The sequence below is a fragment of the Sabethes cyaneus genome, chromosome 1, assembly GCF_943734655.1.
Source record: "Sabethes cyaneus chromosome 1, idSabCyanKW18_F2, whole genome shotgun sequence".
NCBI lineage: Eukaryota > Metazoa > Arthropoda > Insecta > Diptera > Culicidae > Sabethes > Sabethes cyaneus.
In genome coordinates, this window is record NC_071353.1 from 16793590 (window position 1) to 16820237 (window position 26648).

Consider the following 26648-nt stretch of genomic DNA (forward strand, 5'->3'; position numbering starts at 1 on the left):
CCAATTTTGGTTGCAAAAACACTAATAAGAGTGTAATAAAACCTTCAATGTTACTTGGGCAGCTTCTGGATGTTCCATCTGTCCGGGAAGCAATCATCTTCTAGGCGTTTCTGCAGCACGGTTCTGAACATATTCGGGAACGGTTGTATTGCTGCCTTAAGAGCCGCGTTAGGAGTTCCACCCGGACCAGGGGCCTTCTTGCTCTTTGGCCGTCTAGCCACTGTCACTATTTCATCGTTGTAGCCTTGCAGACCATCAGCGCTGGCCCTATTTTCTGGACCGTACATTGTTGGTGACCGCTCCGTAGGGGTTTGCATCGGGAAGTCCACCTGTGCTGTGCAGTGCTGTGCTGTGCTGTGCTGTGCTGTGCTGTGCTGTGCTGTGCTGTGCTGTGCTGTGCTGTGCTGTGCTGTGCTGTGCTGTGCTGTGCTGTTCTATGCTGTGCTGTGCTGTGCTGTGCTGTGCTGTGCTGTGCGAGTGTGTGTGTGTGCACTTTTAAAATTAAAAATGTGTTCAAAATTACCCTGAATTCATGTGCTGAATGAGGTTGGTAGAGCCAAAATGAATAACGAATGTCATTTAGACAGTTGGATTTCATTCTAGCATTTTGCTAGACCAAACTTGCACGCAACATTGGGTAAAACTTGTCTACCACTTATGTTGTAGATTTTGCCAATGGCACTGAGGTTTTACCTACAGACAGGCAAATCAAGACTCTCATATATTTAGATGTGGTTTTAATCATGTCAAGAATAAAAATCTGTCAAAATTTAATTTGCTTGAAATTCAGTTCTTTTATGAGATGCATTGATTGTTAGTCACAACAAATTGTGTTTGTGTTATAATTTTTTTAGCTGAATGTACATGTTTCAACAGAATTTCTTGAAAAGCTTTTCGAAATTGCCAAAAAAATCTGTCTGAATTGATTATAGTAGCACCGTTTTCCCATCGCATATTTGATAGAGCACGGATAATATCATTGCGTTCCGCATCCGGAACGCCTACACTTTCTAAAAAGTATCTCAACATACAAGATACCCTTCACTAGTCATAGTTTCGTGACGGAGCTAGCAAAGCAGCAGCAGCAGATAAGAGACAAAAAAGGATTACGCCAAACGATGACCATCAAAAGTCGGTGCACTTCAACCGCGCAGGAATTCCTTTTGATTTTTATTTTATATAAAAAGGCTCCTTTATTCTTCTCAATGACCCTGAAAAGCAAAGAACACAAAACCAAGTGCACTGTAAAATTTAAGCATCCTTTTACCCAGCACCCGCGGCAGTCTGCGAGCCTGCAAAGCAAACTGAGCACCTACCTTTCATAAATCTGTTCCACGTCGTGTGAGAGAACATCATAAAAACGAATGCCTGGAATCGTCTGCAAGTTCGTTGCTTGCTTGCTTTGCTGGCTGCTTGGCCGGTTGACAGTCGGGAAAAGGAGCCGTTCGCCGTGCCCGCTACCCTTTCTTTCCGCCAAGCCGGACACGAGCATAGGAGAAGAGGAAAATTGCCACCGTGTTCAACAACTGGAAGAAAAATTACACCCACTGAAACATTTTTCATCTCGTCTCTCAGTGTTTTCCAACTCCTCCTCAATGCAATGGAGAAAAATCAAGAATAAGCACACAATCAGCTCTCTATTTCTGCAAGCGAAGATCTCGAAGCCGCTGCTCTAGCAATTGCCCAAGAGGAACAGGAAGCACGAGTAAGTTAGTTTTTAAGTTGCTTGTCTTCTCGAGAACTCCCTTAGCTCTCGTCCTGGGAGCCTAGCCCTCCTCCAATTAGGTTCCAATTTCTTACGGTGTTCATTTTATTATTCCGAACACCATGAGTGCGCAAAAAACGAAGTTACCATGATTTGTTTCTTCGGTAGACTGCACAATGATCCACGGCCTAGATCCACCCATATCGGCGGGAATAGAATCCAACCTGAACCGGCCTACGGCTCGGTTGCCTGATTTTGCCGGCACCGTGATTACCGTGAACAATGTGCAAAAATAATAGAACCGACAGCACGGCACGGTACTACCAGTCGCACAGCAATCTACCTTCTTCATTAGCGGATCCCTGCGATGTTCCTGGTGGCTGGTGGTAGCAAGTTAGAATTGATTTTTGTTTTCACTTGCAACGTTTGTGTCCTCGCTGGTACTGACTGGGGGGGAGGGGGCAGAACGAAAGTAATTATGTCGTTTCTGGTCGAGAGCAATAAATGGTTCCACGAAAACCGGGCGAAAAAAAGCTTTTAACATCACGAGTCTAGTTAGTTTTGAACGATTTTCTTTTCTGCTTTTCGACTATCAACAACTCTTACAACACCAACCAAGTTGAACTGTAGATTCGTAAGGTGGAAGAGTAGTTAAGTCCTGGTTCTATTTTTTATTTGGTGGTCCTTCAGCAACACTTATGTTCTAGCTTTTTACGTTCACTTCTTGCATCAGTGATGTTGGTTTACCACTCTTGACCTCGACCTGTTTTGAGTGCTGAATTTTAATCTGAGTCTTGACCCATAGTTGACTTTGCCTTTGATTTGATAAACCATTTTTATTTTGTTGAATATTCCATTTTCGATTGCCCCATGTTGCGATTACTTTTCAGTGAGGGGTTTTTGTAGAAGGCCTGCACCAGCGCTTGAAAACAACCACATCCTTAACTCGTTTAATTACCTTCAACCATTCACCCGTGGACATGTGACGGCGCACAAATTACCTACAGCTACAGCATCCTCCCCGCCCCCAAGCGGCATGGCCCATTAGATAAGTTTTCGACCGACACCATAATCATCGTGACGACGATGTCCTCTCGTCGTTAGTAAACCTCATATAAAACGCTCTATAACGAGCATGTTCGGGCCGAGTTCGCCGGTTCCTCAGCACCGCGGAAACGGAAACAAATCAGCCGCCGTCGTCGGTCTGAAAAACTTCCTTTGATCATTAGCCTTGGCTGGGAAACTGTGCTAACAAGTAATTTGTCATCCTCACCGAGCTGCTAGGACTAACGGCTCTCCGCACGAAAGGTACTGGCAGTGAGTGTGCGGATACAAAGCAGCACATTGCGAGCCTTCCGATTCCGACGCTGCTGGTGTCCGCGCTAGCAGCCTGGAAAAGGTTAGTCGGAACTGTCCGGAAATGAAGCATATTACGAGTGAGCACGGTCCGAACGAGATCCCGGCTTGATGGGGTGCAATGTTGCTGGGGCGCGTTTCTCGCTCCCACGGAACTACTGCTGACTGAGGGTTCAGGCCAAATATGGTCACGGTCAAATGACAATATTTACCCAGCAAAGGATGTGTGTATTCCCAAATCGGGATCAGCCGATGCTCATCTTGGGTCAGCACTAGCACTTGCACAATGCTGAGACGATGTTTGCCCGTTCAATGGTTAAGTGGAAATAGTTGATTCATTTGAACCACTTTTGGTTTGAAGTTGCTTTGCATTTTGAAGGTAATTAGTAAATTGTTGAGGATGCAAACATGGGATTTTGTTTGCGAGTCGTTTATCTTAATATCTTCAAATGCCGCATGACTAGATTCAATCTTTTGATGTCAAAAAAAAAATGAATGAGCGAGCATGCCTCTATTTCCAGCAGGTCTGGCTGCGACACATCTTTCATAAACTGACTATAAGTGAGGCATAGCAATACAATATGGCGCACCAATCAAAGTTGATCTTAATGCGGTTGCTTGTCAAAAGAAAAGTATTTTCATTTAAAATCCGCTTGTTTCACATTCCAATACTGTACTGCAATACTGAACATCACCCTTTACTCAAATATGAGTAAAGAAGACAGTTTCAATTTCGCAAATTAAAGGTGCTAGGACGTGGATATCTTTATTTCTACGCGATTTCATTTTTCTACAAGGTTTAGGATGTTAATCACTTTGTGAATCTTGAGTAAATTTTAACTCATGTCACAATAACTAATAAAAACCCAATTTAAGAAACCCTGAAGAAGTAGAAAAACGTGATCGAAACGTTAGGGTAAAAATAAAAACTATATTTAACGACTAAATAACCAATTTCCAAATCTGTAATTGTGTATTAACAAATAAATTTTTTTTGGAATCGGCTCTCGTCCTGAAGATAGGCATATGATGCCTCAAACCGGTCGACGTGTAAGTTAAAAGTAATTTGTTCTATTTTAACATTTTGTAAGAGTTAGAAGTGTCTTGTCCGCGATTGTGTCTAGTGACTAGTGAATGTGTATTAACAGTCGAAAATTTCCCAATAGCTTAAGATGTTATAAAAATGTTGTAAACCCTCCTCAGCAAAAGCAAAGCAAAACAGAGGTGCTAAATTTCGTTCCCTAAACTCGACCTTCTGTTTTTATACGACAGACTTTGCAGCCAGCTGTTAGAATACAGGACAATTGCAGGGCTAGTTGCTACGATCCTCTTGATTCCAACAGTCTCTCCCAGTCGAGATTCGAACATAAGGCGACTGGCTTACTATACCAGCATCGTACCCCAATGTACTACATTGACCACTAGGCCTACTAGGGCAACTGGGAGGGGGAGGATGTAGAATCCTAGTATTTATAGTACATTGGAGGTTACAGCTTCCCGCGTAAATGGAATGAGTAGTTAATTTGTGTTAGATGGTGAACCGCAGGATATTACATTACCGATCTTTTGGCCAAATTGAACTTCGGTGGGACGTTAAAGGTAAAATTTGTGGTTTAATATATCTATACCTATAAAAATGGATTTCTGTCTGTCTGTCTGTCTCTCGGTAGGATCCTTATAGAATCGAAAACTACTAAACCGATCGGCGTGAAAATTTGCATGTAGGGGTTTTGGGGTCAGAGAAGGTTCCTTTATGATAGTTAGAGACCCCTCTTCTCCCATAGAGTTAGATGGGGGGGGGGGGGGCTCCCATACAAATGAAACACAAATTTCTGCATAACTAGAGAACTGATCAAGCAAATGGAACCAAATTTGGTATGTGGGTGTTTTAGGAGGCAAGATTTTTTTTGATGAATTAGGAGGGGACCCTGTTTAGAAGGGGGACTCCCAAACAAATGAAATACAAGTTTCCTCATAAATCGATCTAATCAAGCAAATGGAACCCAATTTGGCATGTAGGGATTTTCGGAGGCATTTTTTATATTTTTTATATGATGAATTAGGACGCCAATTCCGTTTAGGAGGGGGGGGGGGCGCTCCCATACAAATGAAATACAAATTTCCTCATAACTTGAGAACTAATCAAGCAAATGGGACCAAATTTTGCATGTGTGGGTTTTAGAAGGCAGAAATTTTTTCCACGGTGAATTATGACCCTTTTAAGAGAGGGGGTGGCTCCTATACAAATGAAATAGAACTTTCCTCATAACTCGACAACTAATTAAGTAAATGGAATCAAATTTGGCATGGCATTTGGCATTTAAAGGCAAATTTTTTTTCTATGATGAATTAAGACCCCTCCCCTGCTCAGGAGGGGGGGCTCCCATACAAATGAAACACAAATTTCGGCATAACTAGAGAACTGATCAAGCAATTGGTACCAAATTTGGCATTTGGGTATTTTTGAAGGCAAGAACTTTTCTATGATGAATTAGGACTCCTCCCCATTTTAGGAGAGGGGCTCCCATATAAATGAAATACAAATTTCCTCATAACTCCAAAACTAATCAAGCAAATCGAACCAAATTTGGCATCTGGGGGGTATTGGAGGCAGATTTTTTTTATGGTAGGGGGATAAGGACTCTCATACAAATAAAACAGAAATCTTTACGTAACTTAAAAACTAATCGAACTCGAGAAATTTTAGACTCTTTCATAAAACATTAGTCAATTACAAGACCACCAGAAACTGTCACTGGTAACAATAGATGATTCAGAGCGAGACGGCCGCAAGCCGCGAGTGTTGCCGGCAACCCGCCGTCGGAAACGCCGGCCACTGCGGGAGCAGGCCCCCGCAGAGATCACTTTTATCTAGGTTTATTTATTTTCCTAGGTCTACTGACCTTTCCACGAAACTCTATATTCCGCGTTATGGTCAACCGAGAAGTGGTGTTCCACAAAATAGTATTCGGCGAAATGTTATCTAATCATAGCGAATATTTTAATGCTATCCGCTTTATTTTATCAGGCTAAGCAATGGGGGGAGTTGTTTTCTACCGTCCTGTGAGGAAAATTTGTATTTCAAACCACCTATGAACTCCTAACAAACTTGCAAAACTCGAGATTGTGACAAAGGTCATCCGAGATTCACGATTTATGTACAACATAGTTTAATTTGTGGCAATACGGGTCAGCTAGTATACAAGTGAGCGTGAGTACGTTTGTTTGTTTGTATGTTCCACCATAGCTCCAGAACGTCTTGACCGTTCTCCACCAAACTTGGCACACAAGTTCCATGATATAAGAGAATCAGCACTGGGGGGTTGACAAAATGGGGTGAGGGGTTACTAACAGTGGGGAGGCCATAACTTCGAAATGCCTGGACATGGCCTCGAAATGCCTGGTTCTACATCAAACTTGGCACACATGTTCCTTGACATACGGGAATCAGAACTGAAGGGGTTGACAAAAGGGGGTGATTCACAACAGGGGGAGAGACCCTCCCTCCAAAACACCTTCACGGCTCTTCAATAAACTTGGCACTTAGGTTCCTTGGCACAAGGGAATCAACACTGGGAAGTTGACAAAAAGGGGGGAATCCCTAACAAGGGGGAGAGAGGTCTAAATAAGTAAAAGGGGTTGTGTTTCTCTTGTATTTAAATCGATTGTAGTTGTGCAACTGACTTTGATAAAAGAGAGGGGTTCCACCAAGTAAAAAAAGCTTTGTTTCGTTTCCATTGTAGCAATTTTCACTGCGCAAATCGATGCCTATTTACGTACGTGACAGAAGGACCGAAATGTAGGACGAGGAACGTGAGTATGAATGTATGTTCCGCCATAGCTCCGGAACTTCTGAACTGTTCTGGACTGAACTGGACATTGTGTCCAGCGCCTCTGTGGTTCATAGGTTCACGGGTACCAGCGAGCCACATGCCCTGGCGGGTGTTGTGGGTTCAAATTCGGTTATAATCTCAGATTATAGTTTGGTTCGACCCATGCACCTTCCAGCATTGGACAAAAGGTAGGAGCCACAAAGACAACTTGTTAATCGTAGCTACCTATTACCCCCCCCCCCTTCTTCCTTCCCACTCTTCCCCTCCATTCCCAAAAAATCTTTCTTCTTTACTTTCCCTTACCATCCTTTCATCAATTGTAGAACCATCATTTCAAAAAAAAAAATACCGGGGGGTTGACAAAAGAAGGAGACGGTCTCTTACTAGAAGAGAGAAAGGTTCAAATGGGTAAAGGCGTGTGTTCTTGCATTTGGAACGATATTAAGGTGAAATTAGCAGCATCGATTCTGCCAATTTCAAAAGCAGTTTTTTTGTTTGAATCAAAAATTCTGTTCATGAAAATATATTCGCTGTGTTCAGATTCACAAGAAGACAGCAGTATTTACATTTTTTCAAACAGAACCCCGCTTTTGGGCCCAAAAACTGTTTCCGAAATTGGGCTCTCCGACGAAAAGTTAATGACTGCTAATTTCCCGTTAATTGTACAAGTTGTTTTGTTTCTGAAAGGGGGAATAGGGTGGCCACTAAAAAGAGGCAAAGTAAAAAACGTCAAAAAGGCTTTGTGTCGATTCATAGGTATTACCGAGAAGAACACAGATTTACAAGTGGTTGGGGGACAACGTGAGAGGAACTGACAAAGGGAGTAGACATATTCAAATGAAAAAAAGGGTTCTGTTTCCTACATTATGAGTGTTTTCGTTACAAAAACAGACGTACAAGTGACTGAGAGGCCCCGAGTGGGATCGGGCAATCAGCTAGTCGAAAATAAATGTCACCTGCAAAGTTGACCGTGACCCTATGAGCGAAATGCTGCCCAAATTACCTACTGTGTGAGGCGTTGAAGTGAAACATGTGCAAACATCGAAAAGCCACAGCATGCAGATACACAGGCTGACCTCCACCGTAAAATTGCGGATAGTCGTTCTTAGACGGACGCTATCCTCCCACTACCGTTCGGGACGTTCAGGAGTAGTGGGTGGGAAAATAATTCTCAATTTGTTGTTTCAAGCATCCAGCATCTCGAACCAAATAAACAGCCACTAGCCACTACCCAGATGAGCATACAGTTCATGCAGGCAGGCAGGCAGGCAGGCAGGCATAGCAAGGTTGATATCGAAGGTAGCCAGCAACAAAGAGAGTGTAATTTAGACAGAAAGACAAACCAGCGTACAGTAATAGACCCGGTAGTTTGGGCTACAACCGGAATGTCCGCAGGGTTCGTTTGAGATTTGTGGGTCCAGCCGGTCGGTTTGGTCCAGTATCAGACATCCCCACTACTGTGGCGGAATCAGGTGTAAGGTTGTCGAAGGCATCGTAAACCGTTTTTGGTCAGCTTTTCCATCATAGAATTATTCAAACGATAAAGAATTTACAGAAAGTCTCATTTTACTCGACGAAGCACAGACAGCCGGACGCGACAGTTGAGAGTTAGTTGTAAATGGTGAATTTACAAAATTAGAATCTTCTGGCGAAACGGTAACGGGTGTTTACCAATGAAATGAAATGGTTTACTTTTACGAGCTGATAGTTTAATACATTACAATTTTCCATGCAGGTGTGTGTGTGTGTTTATATGAATAAATTTCGAAGCTGGACCCATTCGATCCAGACATCTCTTCTTCTACAGATGTTAACTCCAGCAGGATCCCAAGTTACTACCTAGTTTGACCTTTAGTCCCAGCAGGCAACTAATTTCCCGCAGTGGGAACGGAACGACGGAAGATTTAGTAAGATCTACCGGTTCATTTGGTGGAGAGAGTTTTGGAATTTACTGTCGGTTTCTGTTGCTCGTAAGTTACTGGAAACATTTCATAGAACAGAGTTATCATTTATAACGATGTACGGTTACCAGGGGCTACCAGGAGAAGGCAGCAGGTTTTCAATGCTTTATGGCTGCCGCATCGAAAAGATTAAGGTCGAGGACGACCATTGGAAGCTTGTCGGAAACAGACAATATGTTGCCTTCCACTGGTAGGTACGTGGAACGTTGTGATAAAATGTGATGAAAGCTGTGCACTTTACCACGCACCAATTGCATTTGAAATCAAGAATAGAAGCAACGAGCCGGTTAAACTAATAACGTTTGCACAATAAATATTCCTGCGGTGTCTCTTGGACCAGAATGCCCCACTAAAAATACCACCTTTGTGGTTTTTCAACATTATTTTTCCCTCAACTCATAGGGAAGCACTCTCGAATAATTTCCACCCTGCCGAAAACAATGGACACGTACCTTTCTGGGCCATTAATTCAACCGAGACAAGAGGAAAATGTTGTTGGCCATAACCTGGCTGGCTCTTCTGTGTTTCACTCCCGTAAGCACCCTCGGCGTCAAGTGAGAAGACCAATCGGTATTATCATATTATACAATTGAAAAATATCATATTGCCTTTCCACTTTCCAATTGGTGCTCATTGCTTTGTGCAAACGCCAACGGGGATGACCGACAAGTGTTCTCCAACTGGGGGGGAGAGCCACTTGGCCATTTTCTAGAACCGGAAGTGTCCGAAATGGATGTATTTCCGTACGGTCGCTTTGTCCAGCCATTGTCGAAGAACGCTCCTCTGGTAGAGTCAACAGATGGCAAAGTGGGGGGTCCATTTCGGTGTACATGCGCTGGGTGTTTCAATTGCTGCCGACGACGGGGTGGTTATTCAAAATTGCACTCGTTTATTAACTTAGTTATATTGAGTTTTGTAAGAAGTCCTGTCAAACTTGGAAGTAGGTAATTGGATCGTTTATCTAGTTTTAAATCAACTGTAACGAGTGAATTCGGTGAAGTCGATACAAGAGAAACAGAGCAATCAAATGTGTGTGCCTCTGCCAAAGGGGCGCATAAGGGCACATAGGGGCGCTAAATTAAAAACTAAGGATCCAAAATTTTTCTAAAAATCAAACTAAATTTCAACAAAAACGGACTACTTTTAAATTTTGATAGGTCTTATTTTCACAAAATTGCTCTATAGATTATAACAATCAGCGAGCAAGAAGGTTGATTTATGACGATCTGAAATAGAAACGAACCCAAATAACTACCTTGAGGTACACTGAAGTCACCGTAATTATAGCTAGTGTTTTCCAACTCAGCAAAGTAATGGCATTGGATCGTTTTTATCAACAACAACATATGAAAAATAATTTAAAAGAATAATTTTTATTGCTTCTTTGTTCACTGCATACATCGTATCTCAGTGCTGATCGAGAAAATATCCAGTCCGAAATGTGTTTCGATCCATATAATCCGATCGAGTATTAGAAAATCTTCTTCCGAAAATCTTTATAATAGAAGAGAAACAAAACTTTTTTTCTTTATTTGAACCTCCAGCTTCCGACTTTGAAGCTTCCAGCCACTTGCACATCTGTTTTCATTACGGAAAGTCTCATTATGCAAGAAACCGGGGGTTTTTCTCATTTCGACGTCTGCTTTCTTATCAGACACCCTTCCTCATTATTAAACTACCCCTGCCCTTGACAACTTCTTAATTTTTGTCCCACAGCCATTCCGCAAATTCCTAAAACGAAAGAAAAACATAGATTTATGTTCCCTATTTTGAGCGCCCCCTTGTCAATGACCAACCCCACCTCACTCGATCTTTTGATTTCCTCCTTGTTTACCAGTCGCTTGAACATTTGTAATCACTCCGAATGCAAAAGAAACAAAGTCGTTTTTTTTTATTTAAACCTCCTCCCCTCTTAATATGCCAAGTTTGGTGGAGAACGGTTCAGGCATTCCGGAGTTATGGCGGCGACATATGTATACTCACGTTTATTTTCATGTTTGGATTGACCCTCCCTTCTTGTCACTTATTCACTTGTACATATGTTTTTATTTCTAAAATTCCCATATTGCAAGAAACAAAACCTTCTTTCTTCATTTGGAAGTGCCCTCCCCCTACTTTTGTTCCTTAGTCACAGGTATATTTGTTTTTTTTCGGAAATCTTGATAATTAAACAGAAACCAAGCCTTTATTTTCTTGTTAACCTATTTCCTCATCCATGATTACCCACCTCCCAATTTCAGACCACCCTCTTGTCTTCCAGCCACTTCTACATCTGTAATCGGTCCGGAAATACACATAACGCAAGAGAAACCCTTTTTCCTTATACTCCCCCTGGCTCCTTTGGAATCCCTCTCCCCTATGCTGATTTCCTTCTTTTCACGGAACATGCATGCCAATGTATGATGGAGAACCGTTCAACCGTTCTGGAGTTATGGCGGTGCATACAGACTTACAAAAATACACTGATTTTTGTCTATTACATTAGCACTGGCGTGCCTGCTGGGGCACGTGCCCCACCCTCACTCAAAAGTTAAATCTAAAATAATAATTCTTCAAGTTGTAATCAGGAAGTCAAGTTCAATTCGAAATAAAATTTCAAGTAATTATAATTTCAACGCGCAGGGTACGATTCGTGTAAATTAAACCAACATTACAAAATTACAAAATTCGCGTAAAAATAGTCGCAAAAAAAGCTACGTAAAAAGCGCTTTCATTGAATTCCAAATTCATCCAACCACAAGTACAATTTCTAATTCAAATGGAAGTAAACCCAAATAATGTATATTGATCCTTATTTAAGTCCATTTTTTCATTTTTAATTTCAGGTAGAATTTCAGCTAAAATTTCAAGTTCAAGTTTAAGCCAATTTTGATTTTCATTATATGTTTAATTTATAGTTAAATTTTATGTCCGATATCTAGTTCAATTTTGATTCAAATTTTGTTTAAAGTAAAATGCCAATGCAATTTTAACTCCAATTTCATGTTCAATTCCAAGCTTAATTCGAGTCAGCATGTTAGTTCTATGGCTAATTCAATCTCAAATCCCATTTTAAGTCCAATTTTAGTCCTATTTTAAGTCCATTTTTGTCCAAGCTAGTGTCCCATTTTAAGTGCAAATAAATGTCTAATTTAATTTTAATATCAACTTACATCAACTAAGCCCAATTTAAACTTTATTTTCAAGTGCAATTTTAAGTGCAAGTGTAAGTCCAAATTTAGTCCTATTTTAAGTCCATATTTATACAAGGTAGTGTCCCATTTCAAGTCCAAATTCATTTCAACTCACATCTTAAGCCCAATTTCTGGTATATTTTCAAGTGCAGTTTCAAGTGCAATCTAAAGTTCAATTTCAGATCTAGTTTTAGTCCCATTTTTATTCAAGCTTGTGTCCCATTTTAAGTCCAATTGAATGTCTAATTTAATCCCAATTACAACTTACATTTCAAACAGGGATGGTTCGATCACTTTGAATCAATTTTGCACCGTTTAAATACAGTACCATTTAGGCCAAGAAAAATTTGAAAAAGTTATATATGGGTCATTCCACGCGAACTGTCCGAGCCCCGTGTAATCAACCTTCACGGATTTGAACCAAAATTCGCCAGATTGTTCGTTTTCGGCCAAAAAGCAAAAATCGAAAATTTGGTGCCGATTAGACATTCCCTCGATTAATGGGAGCACCTCCATTTTTAAGGAAAATACCCTTTTTTGTCAAAATCTCTTATTTTCTCTTGCTTATATCTCCGGAAGTATTGGGTTTAGTAAGACACTTTTTTCACATTTTTAAAGGAAATTACCCAAGGAATTCGAAAAATATATTATTTTTAAGCACCAGTGCTGCCAAATATCTTTAAACTCAATTTGAAAACTAAATTTTTATTTTTCTCACAATGAAGACAATTTAATCTTAAAAATTCCAACTTCATCGTGTTTTGCAGATTTTTTTACATAAGACTCATTTCAAAGCAAGCAATTCCCCATTTTTTATGTAAAACTAAGGGTAAAATAACTTATTTTTGCAGCAGTAATTCAAATCCGTGAAGGTCGATTACGCGTTTAAACCTTTTCTCGGCCACTTGGCATGGAATGTCCCATATGGGACATTTGTAGAACTAATTACCATCGACAATATTGCTCAATGAAATTTTGCTGTATCTTTTGTATTTACCACCAAGCGAATTTCATTTGGTTACCAAAAGATACAGCCTAGTTTTATTCAGAAAAATTGTAGATAATAACTGGTAATGCAAGTCTCATATCTCATACGCAACTTTTCAAATTTTGCGTAGCTGAGACGCCAAATTGATCGAACCATCCCTGATTTTATGTCCTATTTCAAGTTCAATTTAAAGGCCCGTTTTCAGTCCATTTGCGAATCTTATTTAATTTTAATTTTGCCTCCAATTTCAAGTTAAATTTTATGTCCAATTTTGTGTCTAATTTTAGCCCCATTTTAAGTTTATTTTTGTGGAAGCTAGCGTCCCATTTTAAGTCTAGTTGAATGTCTAATTTAATTCCAATTTCAACTCACAGTAGTTTAAGTCCCAATTTTAAGTTTATTTTCAAGTTCAAGTCCAAATTTAGCCCTCTTTTAAGTCTCCAAGGTAGTGTCCCATTATAAGTCTAAATATATGTCTACTTTAATTCCAGTTTCAATTCACATTTTATGCTCAATTTCAAGTTTATTTTCAAGTGCGCAGTTTTAAGTGCAATTTTAAGTCCCATTTTAGTCCCATTTTTGTTCAAGTTAGTGTCCCATTTTAACCCCCAATTGAATGTCTAATTTAATCCCAATTCCAACTCACAGTTTAAGCAACTTTGAATCAATTTTACACCGTTTAAGTACAGTACCATTTAAACCAAGCAAACTTTGAAAAAGAACTACAATATTACTCAGTAAAATTTTGCGGTATCTTTTGTACTTACCATGGTGCTACCCCTAAAAATCGATTTTCCAACAAAGGCCATCTCAGAAATTGATGAAATTTTTTCTGAAGTTAGATAATGATATGGCCTACATATTTAAGGGAAATTTTTTTTCTAACAACAAACTTTTTTAAGTCCTTTCCGGAAAAGAGGTATTCAAGTATTTTCAAAAATTAAAGCACCTACAAAAAAATTATATATGCGTGACGTTCGGAAAATCTTCTGAATTTTCAAAAAAAATAATGAAAAAAATAAAAATCATTTCGACACTGAGAAAAAAAGCATTTTAGAAACTACACTTCGATTTTCTCAAAAAGCACATCGCGGGAATTGATGGAATTTGTTTTAAAGATCGATATTTATATGGCCTACAAGTCTTTCATATATTGCAAAATGGACACATTTAAGGGATAAAAGTTTCTCTAACAAAAACTTTTTCAAGTCCTTCCTGGGAAAATAGGTATAAGTTTTTGTTAGAAAAGCTTTTTTACTTTAAATATGTCCATTTTGCAATATATCAGAGACTTGTAGGCCGTATAAATATCTACCTCCAAAATGAATTTCATCAATTTTCGAGATGGGCATTTTTAGAATATGAATTTAAGTTTTTAAAATGCTTTTTTTCTGAGTATGGAAATGATTTTTATTTTTTTCAGTTTTTTTTTATGAAAGTTCAGCAAATTTTGTAAAAGTTACTCATACATCATTTTTTTGTAGGTGCTATAATTTTCGAAAATACTGAAATACCTTTTTTTCCGCAAAAAGTTTTTGTTAGAAAAACTTTTTTCCCTTAAATATGCCCATTTTGTGATGTATGGAAGAATTGTAGGCTGTATAATTATTTATCTTCAAAAAAAATTTCATCAATTTCTGAGATGGCCTTTTTTGGAAAATCGATTTTTAGTTTTGAAAATGCTTTTTTCTCAGTGTAGAAATCAGTTTTTTTAGTATTTTTTTATGAAAATTCAGAAGATTTTTTAAATGTCACCCAAAGATCATTTTTTGTAGGTCTTATAGTTTTCGAGTTATATTTTTTATAATAAGAGAAAAAAATTAAGCCCTTTCCAAAAGTTAGTCTAGACCAATTTTCGAAAAACTAAGTATGCAAAGATGTTTATTTATATGAACTTTTACACACACAAAGTTTCATTGAATTCTGAGTGGGTCATGCCAACCTCTGGTCGAGTTGGCGTGAAATCCGTCTGTTTTTATTAATGGCGGAGGAGCGTTTGCTGGGAAGAATGGTTAGCTGGATGAAACTGCCTAAATGAAAATAATAAAAATTCGACAGTTGACATCAGACTGCTAGTTCCTACCACAATGCAGTAGATAGTCGTCTATCTTCTGGAAGCAAAATGAGCTATCATGCAAAAAATAATTACCGTTGGCGGGTGGAGCGTATTTGTGTGCGTTGCGTAGGAATGGTTAGATTGGAATGATCGAAACTAGATGTGAGGCTCTGTAATACAGGGAGTCGTGTGCTGGTAGTTTAACTGTCAAAACACTTGGGCGCAAATCAGCCCATGTTGGGCTGACAAAATAGGGAAACTGTCAAAATAGGGAAACTTTTTTTCAAATTTTTTTTTCAAAATTCAAGACTTAAGACCTTGCAATATCGCAATATCGAAGGCTTCTACTAAAAATTAAATTTTAACCCTCAATTGGTCAACCGAAAGCTCAATGAACCGGGCACAGCACACTGGTCCAGAACCTATTTTGGTGCGCATTAGCTTTGAGCGAGAAAACTTGATTTTAGGTTTATGGAACCTTTGGAAGAGTTTCTTAAAATTAAAAGTTCTATCGTCCAGCGGAATTAAAATTTTGATTAATCCCCCTAAAAAATCCGAAAAATCGTTGAAATCAGTTTAGTTATTCTGTTTTAGCTGTTTTTGTAGTTGTTGTATGACTTTTTCCTGTTTTACAAAGCTGTACAAATAGTAAAAATACACAACTTTGCAGAATATAGTATACGTCTATCTTTACTTGTTTAGGAACTATAGAACTTTTACTATAAAAATACTTTGATTTTGACCCCGAATTACTCGCAAGAAGCCATCATTTTATGTAGACACTCTCCCCAGAGAATCAGAATAGTTTCAAGCAGGCTGAAAAGTTTTATAAATCATGTTTAAAAGCACAAAAGTTAATCAAAGTTTATAGACTGACAAAATCGGGATAAAAAGTTGATAAAATCGGGGGTCGACAAAATCGGAACATTACTGTAATTATATGTCACAGAGCACCTCCACCAAGCTTAAACTTTTGGAGTTGTCTGACAAACGTTTAATAATTTACATTTTAAATAATCGAAAAAAAAATCCATCAAATCTCCATTCCGGCTAGTAAAATTTTAAATTATTAAAAAATTACAGAGAAAAACTGCAAAAAGCTTCGGGCAAACGGCAATTTCACCACCCTGAGTCAATGTTCGTCTTAACACAAACAACAACCACCCACAATAATGGGAGAAGAAAAGGCCTAGGACACAACCAGCTGAATGTCCACTTTGTAATTCAATCAATATCGAACGAAGCAGAGGCAGAGATTTGCTTCCAATTTCTTGCTGCACTCTTGCTGGGCCTGCCATTCGAAACGGTAATTGCCAACTGTCGTAGGCTTCTTCGGATCCGACGCAGAAGCCATTCTGGTGGCTGGTAGGCCGACGGAACAACACGTCCCAATCGTTTTAATATCTTTATGATTGCTGCTGATGGTTATGTAATTTTCTAATTGTGTTTTCGTTTGCACAAGAAATCTAATAAACCATCCCGTGTCGTGTGTATTATTCTGTGGGCCGAAAGCAGACGGAAAGTTCATTCTGGCACTTACCTTCATCAATGTCCGGTGGTAGGCCGCCGACGAAAACCTTCCGCGAGAACCGTTCCGTCGATTCCGATCCGTTCGAGTGCGGTGACGAACGCGCCGGCGATCCGAGACCACCCAGCTGATGATGGTGATGGTGCTGGTTGTGGAGATGATGATGCTGCTGCTGCTGCTGCTGATGGTGTTGATGGTGGTGATGGTTGTTGGTGTTGGCTCCGCCGAAACCACCTCCGCCACCACCGGCTTCGTCCGAAATGTGCTCGTCCAGTCCGGAGAAAAATGGTTTACCTGGAAGGAAAAAAATGCGATTATTAGTTTACAATCTACAGCAGCTGCAGCGAATAGTGTTTACTTTCTACATCACGAATCTTTAATGCTTTCAGGTAGTTGATCAAAGCAAAAGCCACCGATGGATCGCAGACTGCCATTTTCACTTAAAGGTTTGTCCGTAAAAAACCGTTGTAATGCCAATGGCAACTGATATCGGAATGAAAAGTTTTTCAAGATGAACCTTTTTGATATGAAAATTTCAACGCATGCTGCGACGACCCACGTGCGTTCGTTTTGTTGCATTGGCCGCCGACAGCCGCCTCGGCGGCCAGAGCATTCCTATAGGGTACGATGACTAACGCTGGCCATCTTTCTTCGTCGCAAGAGTCTTTGGTTTAGTTAATATGACTAAGATATCATAAGATAACAATATTTACACATAAATCGAGAAAACTGTATGGAGTTGTATATAGAATAGAAGATCGATTTTTTAGCCTTACTGTAACTGCATTGATATCGTCATAAATTTGCATCACACGTGTTAAATTGCAAAAGAACTTTGCACTTCCGTCACTATTTACCGGCATTCGGCAACAATGATCATTATGAGGAGCTTGTTTAGACAGAAACTTGATTATTAGTTGAAACGATTTTAAAGCTATATTATTATTTGAAACACATTTCCGTTCACGTTTCCTATGAATTCCTATGAGAAAGTCTCACGAATTGCATTCCACCCATCACCACACGCACGGGTGACATTAAACACCTCAACGCGCATTACGAACACACCCCTTCAAGTTAAAAAATTCTACCTTTCGCAAAAGGATTTTGATGTTGATTGAAAGAATGGCACCGCCTAGTGGCGTGCATTATTCCGCTTACCATTTCCGCAAATATGAAAATCACCGGCTTTTCCAGTGCTCACTTGTTTTTAAATTCCATGACGGGTGTGAGTGTGCCATAAAGCTCGGCCCCGGACAGCCTTGCTTTTGCCGTTGTTTTACGCCGGGAACCGTACGGACGGACGGGAAGTATACATTAGGAGGCACGCGATGGCTTTCTCCGGTAAAATAACAACGCCAACTCACTAGTGGGTGTACTAAGAGAGGTGCTTCATAACCGATGCTGTAACCATTTCAATAAATACAAATTACAAGCAATAATTATGAAACTCATTCCGCCATGGATCGCCATTTAGTAAATAAATTAACTTTGCTTGCCGTCCTCCCTGAGAGTCCCTTGGCCCTTTGTACTCTGTCTAATGGCGGTGTGTGCCCTCCCGAAGAGGGACGGAGTTAAATTATCGATTGTGTTAATAGCATTCTAGGGTCGAATAGCGATTGCAGGGCTGCCAGCGGGTACTGAATGATTGGACTAACAGGCAAATTATGAGCTGGTACCGTATTCGCAGGGCTGGGTCGAGATTTTCGCCAGATACGTTTAATTTGCCGAAACAACGAAACAATAAATCAAACGGCAAATCGGTCTCAATCGAACCTTTAATGGGTCATTTGGTCTCCGGCCCGGGAACCCCCGGGTTTGTTTCGAAAGCGTTTTCCTTCGGTTATGACAAGAAGATGGCAGCACCAGAGCCCATTGCCAGAAGTGGAGCGTTTTAACTCCGTTCAAATCAAACAACGAACGCATTTGAATAGCATGATTTGATGAGTGCAATTTTACAGATGTGTGTTTGTGTGTGTGGAATGTTGGCATAATTGGCGAATTTGTGAGAAATAGCCGAGAACCGTTTGTTTGTCCTACTGGTTTTCAGCACACTCTGTGTGGTGATGTTTGATCGGCAACAGTAATTATAAATATTGGCGGTGAGCGGATTGCATATATTTAGGTAATAACACATCCTCCACGGGCCGCCGACGAGAGTGGCAGGATAAAACGCAGGAACGCTCTGGGAGTTCTGTTTCAACTTCTGAAGCATGATGGAAAATGTGTTTGATTTACCAGTGTGGTTTCGAGATGAAAAACCAAATTCACTGCTTCAATCAAAAGCTTGGGTAAATTATTTTACATTGCGTCGGTGTAATTTTACAGGCTGAATTTGTTGCTGATAAAGGTTGTTCGATGTGTGTGAAAGAAATCAGACAAAGCAGTTTTCGAGCGAATGCTTAAATTAATGAATTGTTTAGCATCCAAGTAACCAACAAGCATTAGCATAAGCAGTTAATCAACCGTTTATTGGCATTTCCGATTATTTACGATACGTTGCTGGATGTTAGCTCTTTGACTTTTGGTAATTGGCATGCCAAATTCAAATTCTTCTTGTCAGCAATCAGCTGCAAATATGCATTGTCAGTACTATTAAAGCAGCCCTATACTTCGCCAAAGTAGGATCTAGGATAGATTTACTGGAATTATAATGAGAAACTGAATTTCACAGGCTTTCAATAGTAGAATGAGTAACTATATAGAATGCCAGTGTCTTGTAGCAAACATTACACATGTGCAGATAATGTTTGTAACTACAATGGCAATAAGGCGCTTCGTTCGTACACGAGGGCCGCCCGTAGAGATTTTCTCCGCTAATGGCAACAACTGCGCTGCCAAGGTTCACCAATGCTCACATGAAATGGTAGCTCAACTCAACCCATCATCGGTGCCCCACATGGGCGGCCTGTGGGAACGCGTGGTGTAATGTGTGAAGGAGGCCAAAAAAGCTCTCGATGACGGACGCCAGTCCAGCGTCGCCACACATTATCACCGTAGTAAGGGTTACACTTTGGTTCCAAAATCAATAGAGAAGCGAAATTTAATCAAATTTTAAATCAAATTTTAGTTTAAATAAAAATTTAAATGGCATTTGTGCTTCATTTGCAGGTTTACTAGCATTATTTGTTCGTTTTGCTGAAAATTGTAAAGTGATTTCGATGTATATTGCTCATTTTCTAATATACAGTATTGTTCCGATTTTGTCAGCCCCATGTTGAATTTTGGGCTAACAAAATTAGAAAACTGACCGGAAATTTTTTGTCGAATTTTTTTTCAAAATTCAAACCTTAAGACCGTGCAATATCGAAGACTTTTACTAAAAATTAAATATTAACTCTCAATTGGTCAACCGAAGGCTCAATGAACCGGGCACAGCACACTGGTCCAGAACCTTTTTTGGTGCACATTAGCTTTGAGCGGGAAAACTTGGTTTTAGGTTTATGGAACCTTTGGAAGAGTTTCTTAAAATTGAAATTTCTATCGTCCAGCGGAATTCAAATTTTGATTAATCCCCCTAAAAGTGCAATAAAATAATTATTTTTCTTCAGTTTCAATATAACACATTGATGTGTTCTGCAACGTTTCACATCATATTATTACAAGAAATTTTGCTGAAGACTGTAACCTTCTATCTCTTCAACGAAGATAGAAAAATCCTATTTCTCATAAATGAAAAATCGTTAAAATCAGTTTTTCTATTTTAGTTGTTTTTGTAGTTGTTGTAAGACTTTTTCCTGTTTTACAAAATTATACAAATAGTAAAAATACACAGCTTTGCTGAATATAGTATAACTCTATCTTTGCTTGTTTAGGAACTATAGAACTTTTACTATAAAAATAGCCTAATTTTGACCCTGAATTACCCCGAAATCAAGCAGGCTGAAAAGTTACATTAATCATGTTTAAAAGCACAATAGTTAAACAAAGTTTATAGACTGAAAATATCGGGTTAAAAAGCTGATAAAATCGGGGATAGACAAAATCGGGAGTAAACAAAATCGGGAGCTGGCAAAATCGGAACATTACTGTATTAAAGTTTCTTTTAACATGGTTGAATTTTGCTTCTCTCCACCTAAATGTGGGAGATCGAGCAGATTTGGGGCCACAACTTTTGATCTGTTTTTCATTATCAACCAGATTTTGGATCAGATTTTGAGCCAGAAACTGGACCTGGGCCATATATTGGACCTGGACCACATTTTTTATCAACTTTTGTTTCAGGTTTTGGAACAGATTTGGACTAGATTCTGGACCAAATTTTAAACCACATTTTTGATCAGATTTTTGACCAGATTTTGGATAAGATTTTAGACCCATATTTAAGACCTAGTCTAAGCCACATTTTGGACCTAAATCAGATGCTGGACCACATTTTTGTGGTCAGATTTGGACCAAATTTTGGATGATTTATGACCACATTTTTAATCACATTTCGGATCAGATTCTGGACCTGAACCATATTCTACACCTGAACCAGATCTTGAAGCTGCGTCATATCTTAATTTCTATCTATTCTATACTATTCTATTCATATTTTTAACCACCAACTAGATTTTGGATCAGTTTTTGAACCAGATCCTGTACCTAAACCAGATTCTGGGCAAGATTTTGGACCATTTTTATCAAATTTGGACCGGGTGTTGGATAATATTATGATCAGATTTTATATCAGATATGGGACCAGATTTGATTACCAGGTTTTGGATCAAATTTTGGACCAGATTCTCAAACTTGGCCATATTATAAACCAGATTTTGGACCACAGTTTTGAACAGATTTTAGATTTGGAGCACATATTGGACTACATTTTCAATAAAATTTGAAGCCAGCAACCAGATTAATTATCTGATTTTGAACCAGATGTTGTACTTCCATTAAATTCTGGATAGGGTTTTGGACCATTTATGTAGAATTTAGATCAGATCAAATCAAATCAGACTTTTATCAAATGTGGGACCAGATTTTGAACCACATTCTGATCTAAGACCAGATTTTGAGCCTCGTTTTTATCAGATTTGGGATCAAATTTTGGACCAGACTCTTAAATTTGGCCAGAATCTATACCAAGATTTTGGACCACATTTTTGATCAGATTTTGAACATGGAGCACATATTTGGCCACATTTTTAATCAGATTTTAAACCAGATTTTGGGTCAGATTTTGAACCTAGACTATATCGTGGACCAAATTTTTTATCGAACTTTGTTTCAGATATTGGAACAGATTTGGACTAGTTTGTGGACCAAATTTTGAACCATATTTTTGATCAGATTTTTGACCAGGCTTTGAATTAGATTTTGGTCCCAGTTTGAAGACCTGGGCTGGAACACAATCTGGACCAGAATAAGATTCTGGACCACATTTTTGTCAGATTTGGACCAGATGTTGGATAATTTTGAACCGCATTTTTGTTCACATTCTGGACCTGAACCACATCTTGGAGTTGCATCAGATTTTAGACCAGACTTTGGGCCACATTTTTATCAAATTTGAACCAAATTTTGGATAATATTTTGGACCACATTTTTCAACCTATGTAGACCAGGTTTTGGACCATTTTTTATCAAACTTTTTTTCAGATATTGGAACAAATTTGAGCTAGGCAGTGGACCATGTTTTGGACCACACTTTTTTATCAGATTTTGGACCCAGATTCTAGACCCGGTTCTGTCCAGAGTCGTAGCGTGACATTGTAGCGGCCTTGGCGAAGACCCGATTTAGCGTAGTTTCTTAATTTTGAACTGCCATCATGATTCGTGCAACTCCCTATATCCAGTACTACGCTACATACCTCAAGTATGTAGTGTCTTACTGAGGTTTACACCGTTTCTGGCGCCCTCTAGAGCTAGCGTCCTTCATGGGGGATAGTCTGGCCAACCGCGCGCTACGGTGCTGTCAATACTAAACTTTGAAAACTGCGGAAAACTGACAGATGCAATGTGGTATAGACCCATGAACTTCGAATTGTCGACAAACGTGTTGAGATAGGGAAAGCAAAACCACACGGCAGGCTGCTGTTGGTTGGACATGTGGCTATAATGCCTGAAAAAGGGCAGGTAAAACCTAATATTTCAGCAGAAAATCATTTTTCCTGCCCGGGGCTTGTCGACTCCGGCCTAGGGAGGTCTCACGATAAATCAATGCTCGATAATAATCCGTTGCTATAGACGTAAAATACAGCAAACTATGCCAAACAACTATTATACTGGTATTAAAAGGTGAAGTCCCAGAGGAAAACTAATTTTAGGTTCTTTCTGCAGCGTTAAATATCAACGTTTTTCAGTAATTTCAGTAATAACAGTTGTAAATATAGAAACCCTTGTTTTTCCTAATTTGGTTCACATATAACTCACATATTCGAGGTTGATTCACTTGCTTTATCATTATGCACTTAGACCATGTCAAATAGCAAAGCAAATTACTGTGGGTCATGTAGTGTATATTTACCCGTAAAAAATTTACATTAAGTTTTGTAGTAGAAACAATGCATCTACAACAGTTTTTATTGCGGACATTGAAACTTATGGTAAATTTATTGTAAAACTGTCTCAAGTTTAAATTTCATTAATATTATTGTTTCTTATTTTATGAAATACAATTTTCGCTTAAAAAAATACTTTAAAAAAAAATACTTTAGCTCTAACTGTAAATGAAAATGTTTGTTCACGAAAACATAGATTTTTTTATTGTTAAGATACTTAACAACCCGTCTTTTTTATGGTAGAAAGGTATGGTGAATTACAATAAGTTTGATGGTTTGGTTATCTGTTTTGACGATGAATTTTATTGTTTTTACTGTATTTTGTCCTACTGTTACAATAATTTTTATCTTCGTGTTGTGGTTATTTTTTTCCGGGTATAGAATTGAATTATGAAACTTCTGCCTATCTCTAGTTATAGATTGTATCAAGTTAATCTTGTTTTAAGCCTTCTTTATTGCGTTCATTACTGGAACGTTGAAAGCATACTCTTAAGTGTTTCATTCGGTTGCTTTTATGAACTTAATTTAGAACGAAATCTAACCATAATTAACTTAACGCTATGATAAAGATACTCGAAAAGGCAGACTTTCGCTCCTCTCCGGGCAATGGGGCATCCTTCAATCTTACCGCTAGTCTAGGGAACATCAATTTAGCAAGCTTAACAAGAAGTTCGAAGTTAATAAGAAATACGTGTGTACCGAGCCAGACACGGGGAAAAAAGCTCTATACTCCTAGCATATTTGCAACTGAAGAAGCTCTTGTCGGTAGAGGATGACGCTCCGGAAAGCTGATCCATTCTCGGTCGATTGAAATGTAACTAAAGCGTGACTCCGACAGTACGCTGTTCAGAAAGCAGCTCCTTTCGTCGACGGGTAAAATACAACGACATCCGTCGGGTGCGCTCGCCCGGACGAAGAGTCGATTTAATTAAAATCCCTTTCGTTTAGTGCTGCCCTACTAAGGGGAAACCTTCCCGGGACCGGGAAGCTACCTGACGGAGGACGCGTGCAGCTTTATATCCGCGAACCGGGTCGAGCATTCCGATTTTCAGCACCTTATTCAAGGTTCGATCGTGGTTCGTAAATTCGGCTGGCTTTAATTAAATCGTTACCTTTCGTCAGAATGAAGGCGCAGACAAACGGATATAACCCTTTGAAGTATTTAATTTTCGATGCACACTAGCACCATCTATGAGCTTCATTCCCTAATATCGACTTACAAGCAAGCGTTTTGCTTATGTCCTGCCCTTTCTTTCGTTAGAAAGTGCCACTTTAACGAATACAGAGATGTTCCCAACCAAACCAGATTTGGAAATGACTGTTACAGTGAGTGAAGATCACACAGTGAGTGTTACGTCAGTTTGTCTGTGACGAAGAGTTGCACACGTGCGCCCACCATTTCGCTTTTATTGCCCCCAAAAAGGTGGACAACCCAACATACAGATATTCGCATGATGATGATGACGATGATGATGATGATCATCATCATCATCATCATAACCATCAACGGGGACCGCAGAAAATGCCGCATTCCAGTGCAACGCGCACCGTCCACCTCTCGCGCGCAGACCCTTGCAGTTGATTAAATTATTCACTTTTCCTTCACTACCGGCTAGCACGGGACGAGGAAAAGGCTAGCTAGATCCCACCGGTCATAGTAGTAATCGTTTATATTGCCTGTTATTATTACTGTCCGACCGCGCGCGCGGGAACGCAGTACGTCTGAGTGCGCGCGGCCATCCATTGCAGTCTGCATGCAGGCGAAAAGTACGCATATAAATAATAATAGCAAACATATATCGGTACACGTGTTTATGTATGTGTGTGTGTGTGTTTGTGTATGTATGAATGAAATGTTAGTGATGAAGGAATGTAAATTTCATTTTCATTTGTTATGCGGGCTGGGCTGGATGGTTGGTGGTGGTCTGATGGGTGGGCGCCGATGGGTGTGCGAAAAATGTGCGGTTCCGGAAATGCAATGAATGTGCGTTGGTGACATGTTCTCTGAGGTTTGGTCGACCGCAGCCGGTGAGCCGGGAGGGGGGGGGGGGGGGGGGGGGTGGCACGGTACCCCGAACCGAACCGGCTGAGGGCCATAACAGTTGTTCGACTTCGCGGTTGACTGCTTTTATTGACTTTTCGAGGGATTATCATAATTCTTAGTGACGTTGATGAGCACGGAACCGAAGGTGATGATAATCGGTTTCATCCTGGATGGTTGGGTGTCTCCAGGATCAGGACTGGACGAAGGAGGAGTTATAAATCGAACATTGTGTGGGTCTCGGTTTTACGACATGCGGTTCCGGTGAAAAGTGGTGATGGCTTGATAGTGATCCGTTTCTATAGACTTGCTATAAAAACCCCTTCTCCCAAAGCCAGTACGAGATGTCCATTTTGAGCAGTTTGTCATGCATGTAATGACGGTTGCTTCAATAAAGGCGAATCGGTGTTCACAGTGTGACAGGTGTGAATAGAGACGAGATTAAAAATATTCGAGTAATTGTCAACCGAATACTGCCAGCATGAATAGTTGAATTTATGGAATAGCTCAATGCGAACAATATGATAAATTCAGGTTAAATTAGATATGCTCGTTAATCGTTGAACTAATCCACAGGTTCTCGATTGGATTCAAATCCGGAGAACAGAGTGGCCATTCGAAAGGTAACCAATGGCATTAGCAATGCTATTCAACTGCAATCCAATAAACATTTAAGTCTGCTTTAATGCTACTTAAAAGCTATTTGGGAAAAATATTCGGCTACTTAAATGCTAATCCTCTTATAGTGCTAATAATGCTTATTTGCAACTGATTACCGTTAGAAATGAAGTGAACAAAATTTTGGATGCCAATGCAAATGCAGTAATGCAGTAAGTCAGTCAAAAAGCTAATAAATAGCAACGTACGCTATAAAATGCCAGATATGTTAATAAACGGCTAATGTTACTGCTTATGTTAATGCTCATCGGTTACTTGGGTGGTCCATGCCAAAGGAAACTTTCCTCGAAAGGAAAAACCTGACTAACTGTCCCAAGTGATGCCAGATCTACGGATTTATCCGTAGTTCTACGGATTTACGAGTTTTCTACGGATCTACAGATCAAGCACCCGTATCTGCGGACTTTCATCAACTTCACGGAAAAAGTTGAGAATTTCGTTTAATTACTTAACTTGCGGGTATACTACTTACAAGTAAATAATATTCCGAGAAAGATAGTTTTCTTCTGAGAGAAAAAAAAACGAACAGAATTAGTCATGAGGGTTTACTGCTTTAATGAGTAGTGAATTAATAAGAAAGCTTCACGTTAATACTATAATGCTGTCGATTAGAACTTTCATTTTTCACATTGACGGCAAATAGAATTTATATTATGCGTTGATGGCAGGATCAGGGATGGAAAATCAGTAATTTTGATCAAATCTGTGAGTTATCGCCACACGGACAGAACACGATCCGTACGGTACATGACAAACCGTGAATCTTTTGCATTGATCACAAGATTTTGCTCTCTAAACAGTCACACCAGTCGATCACACTGTTATATCTTATCTAGCAGCGAGA

The 26648-nt window shown here is 39.5% G+C and overlaps 1 protein-coding gene across 1 annotated transcript in view; it reads right to left on the reverse strand.

Moving 5' to 3' along the window:
* LOC128732596 (translational regulator orb2) overlaps positions 1–26648 on the reverse strand; it is a 414401-nt gene that overhangs the window by 47441 nt on the left and 340312 nt on the right. Inside the window, exon 4 of the mRNA XM_053825875.1 lies at positions 16613–16894. Within this exon, the coding sequence (XP_053681850.1) occupies positions 16613–16894 (282 nt within the window). The remainder of the gene's footprint in view (positions 1–16612; positions 16895–26648) is intronic.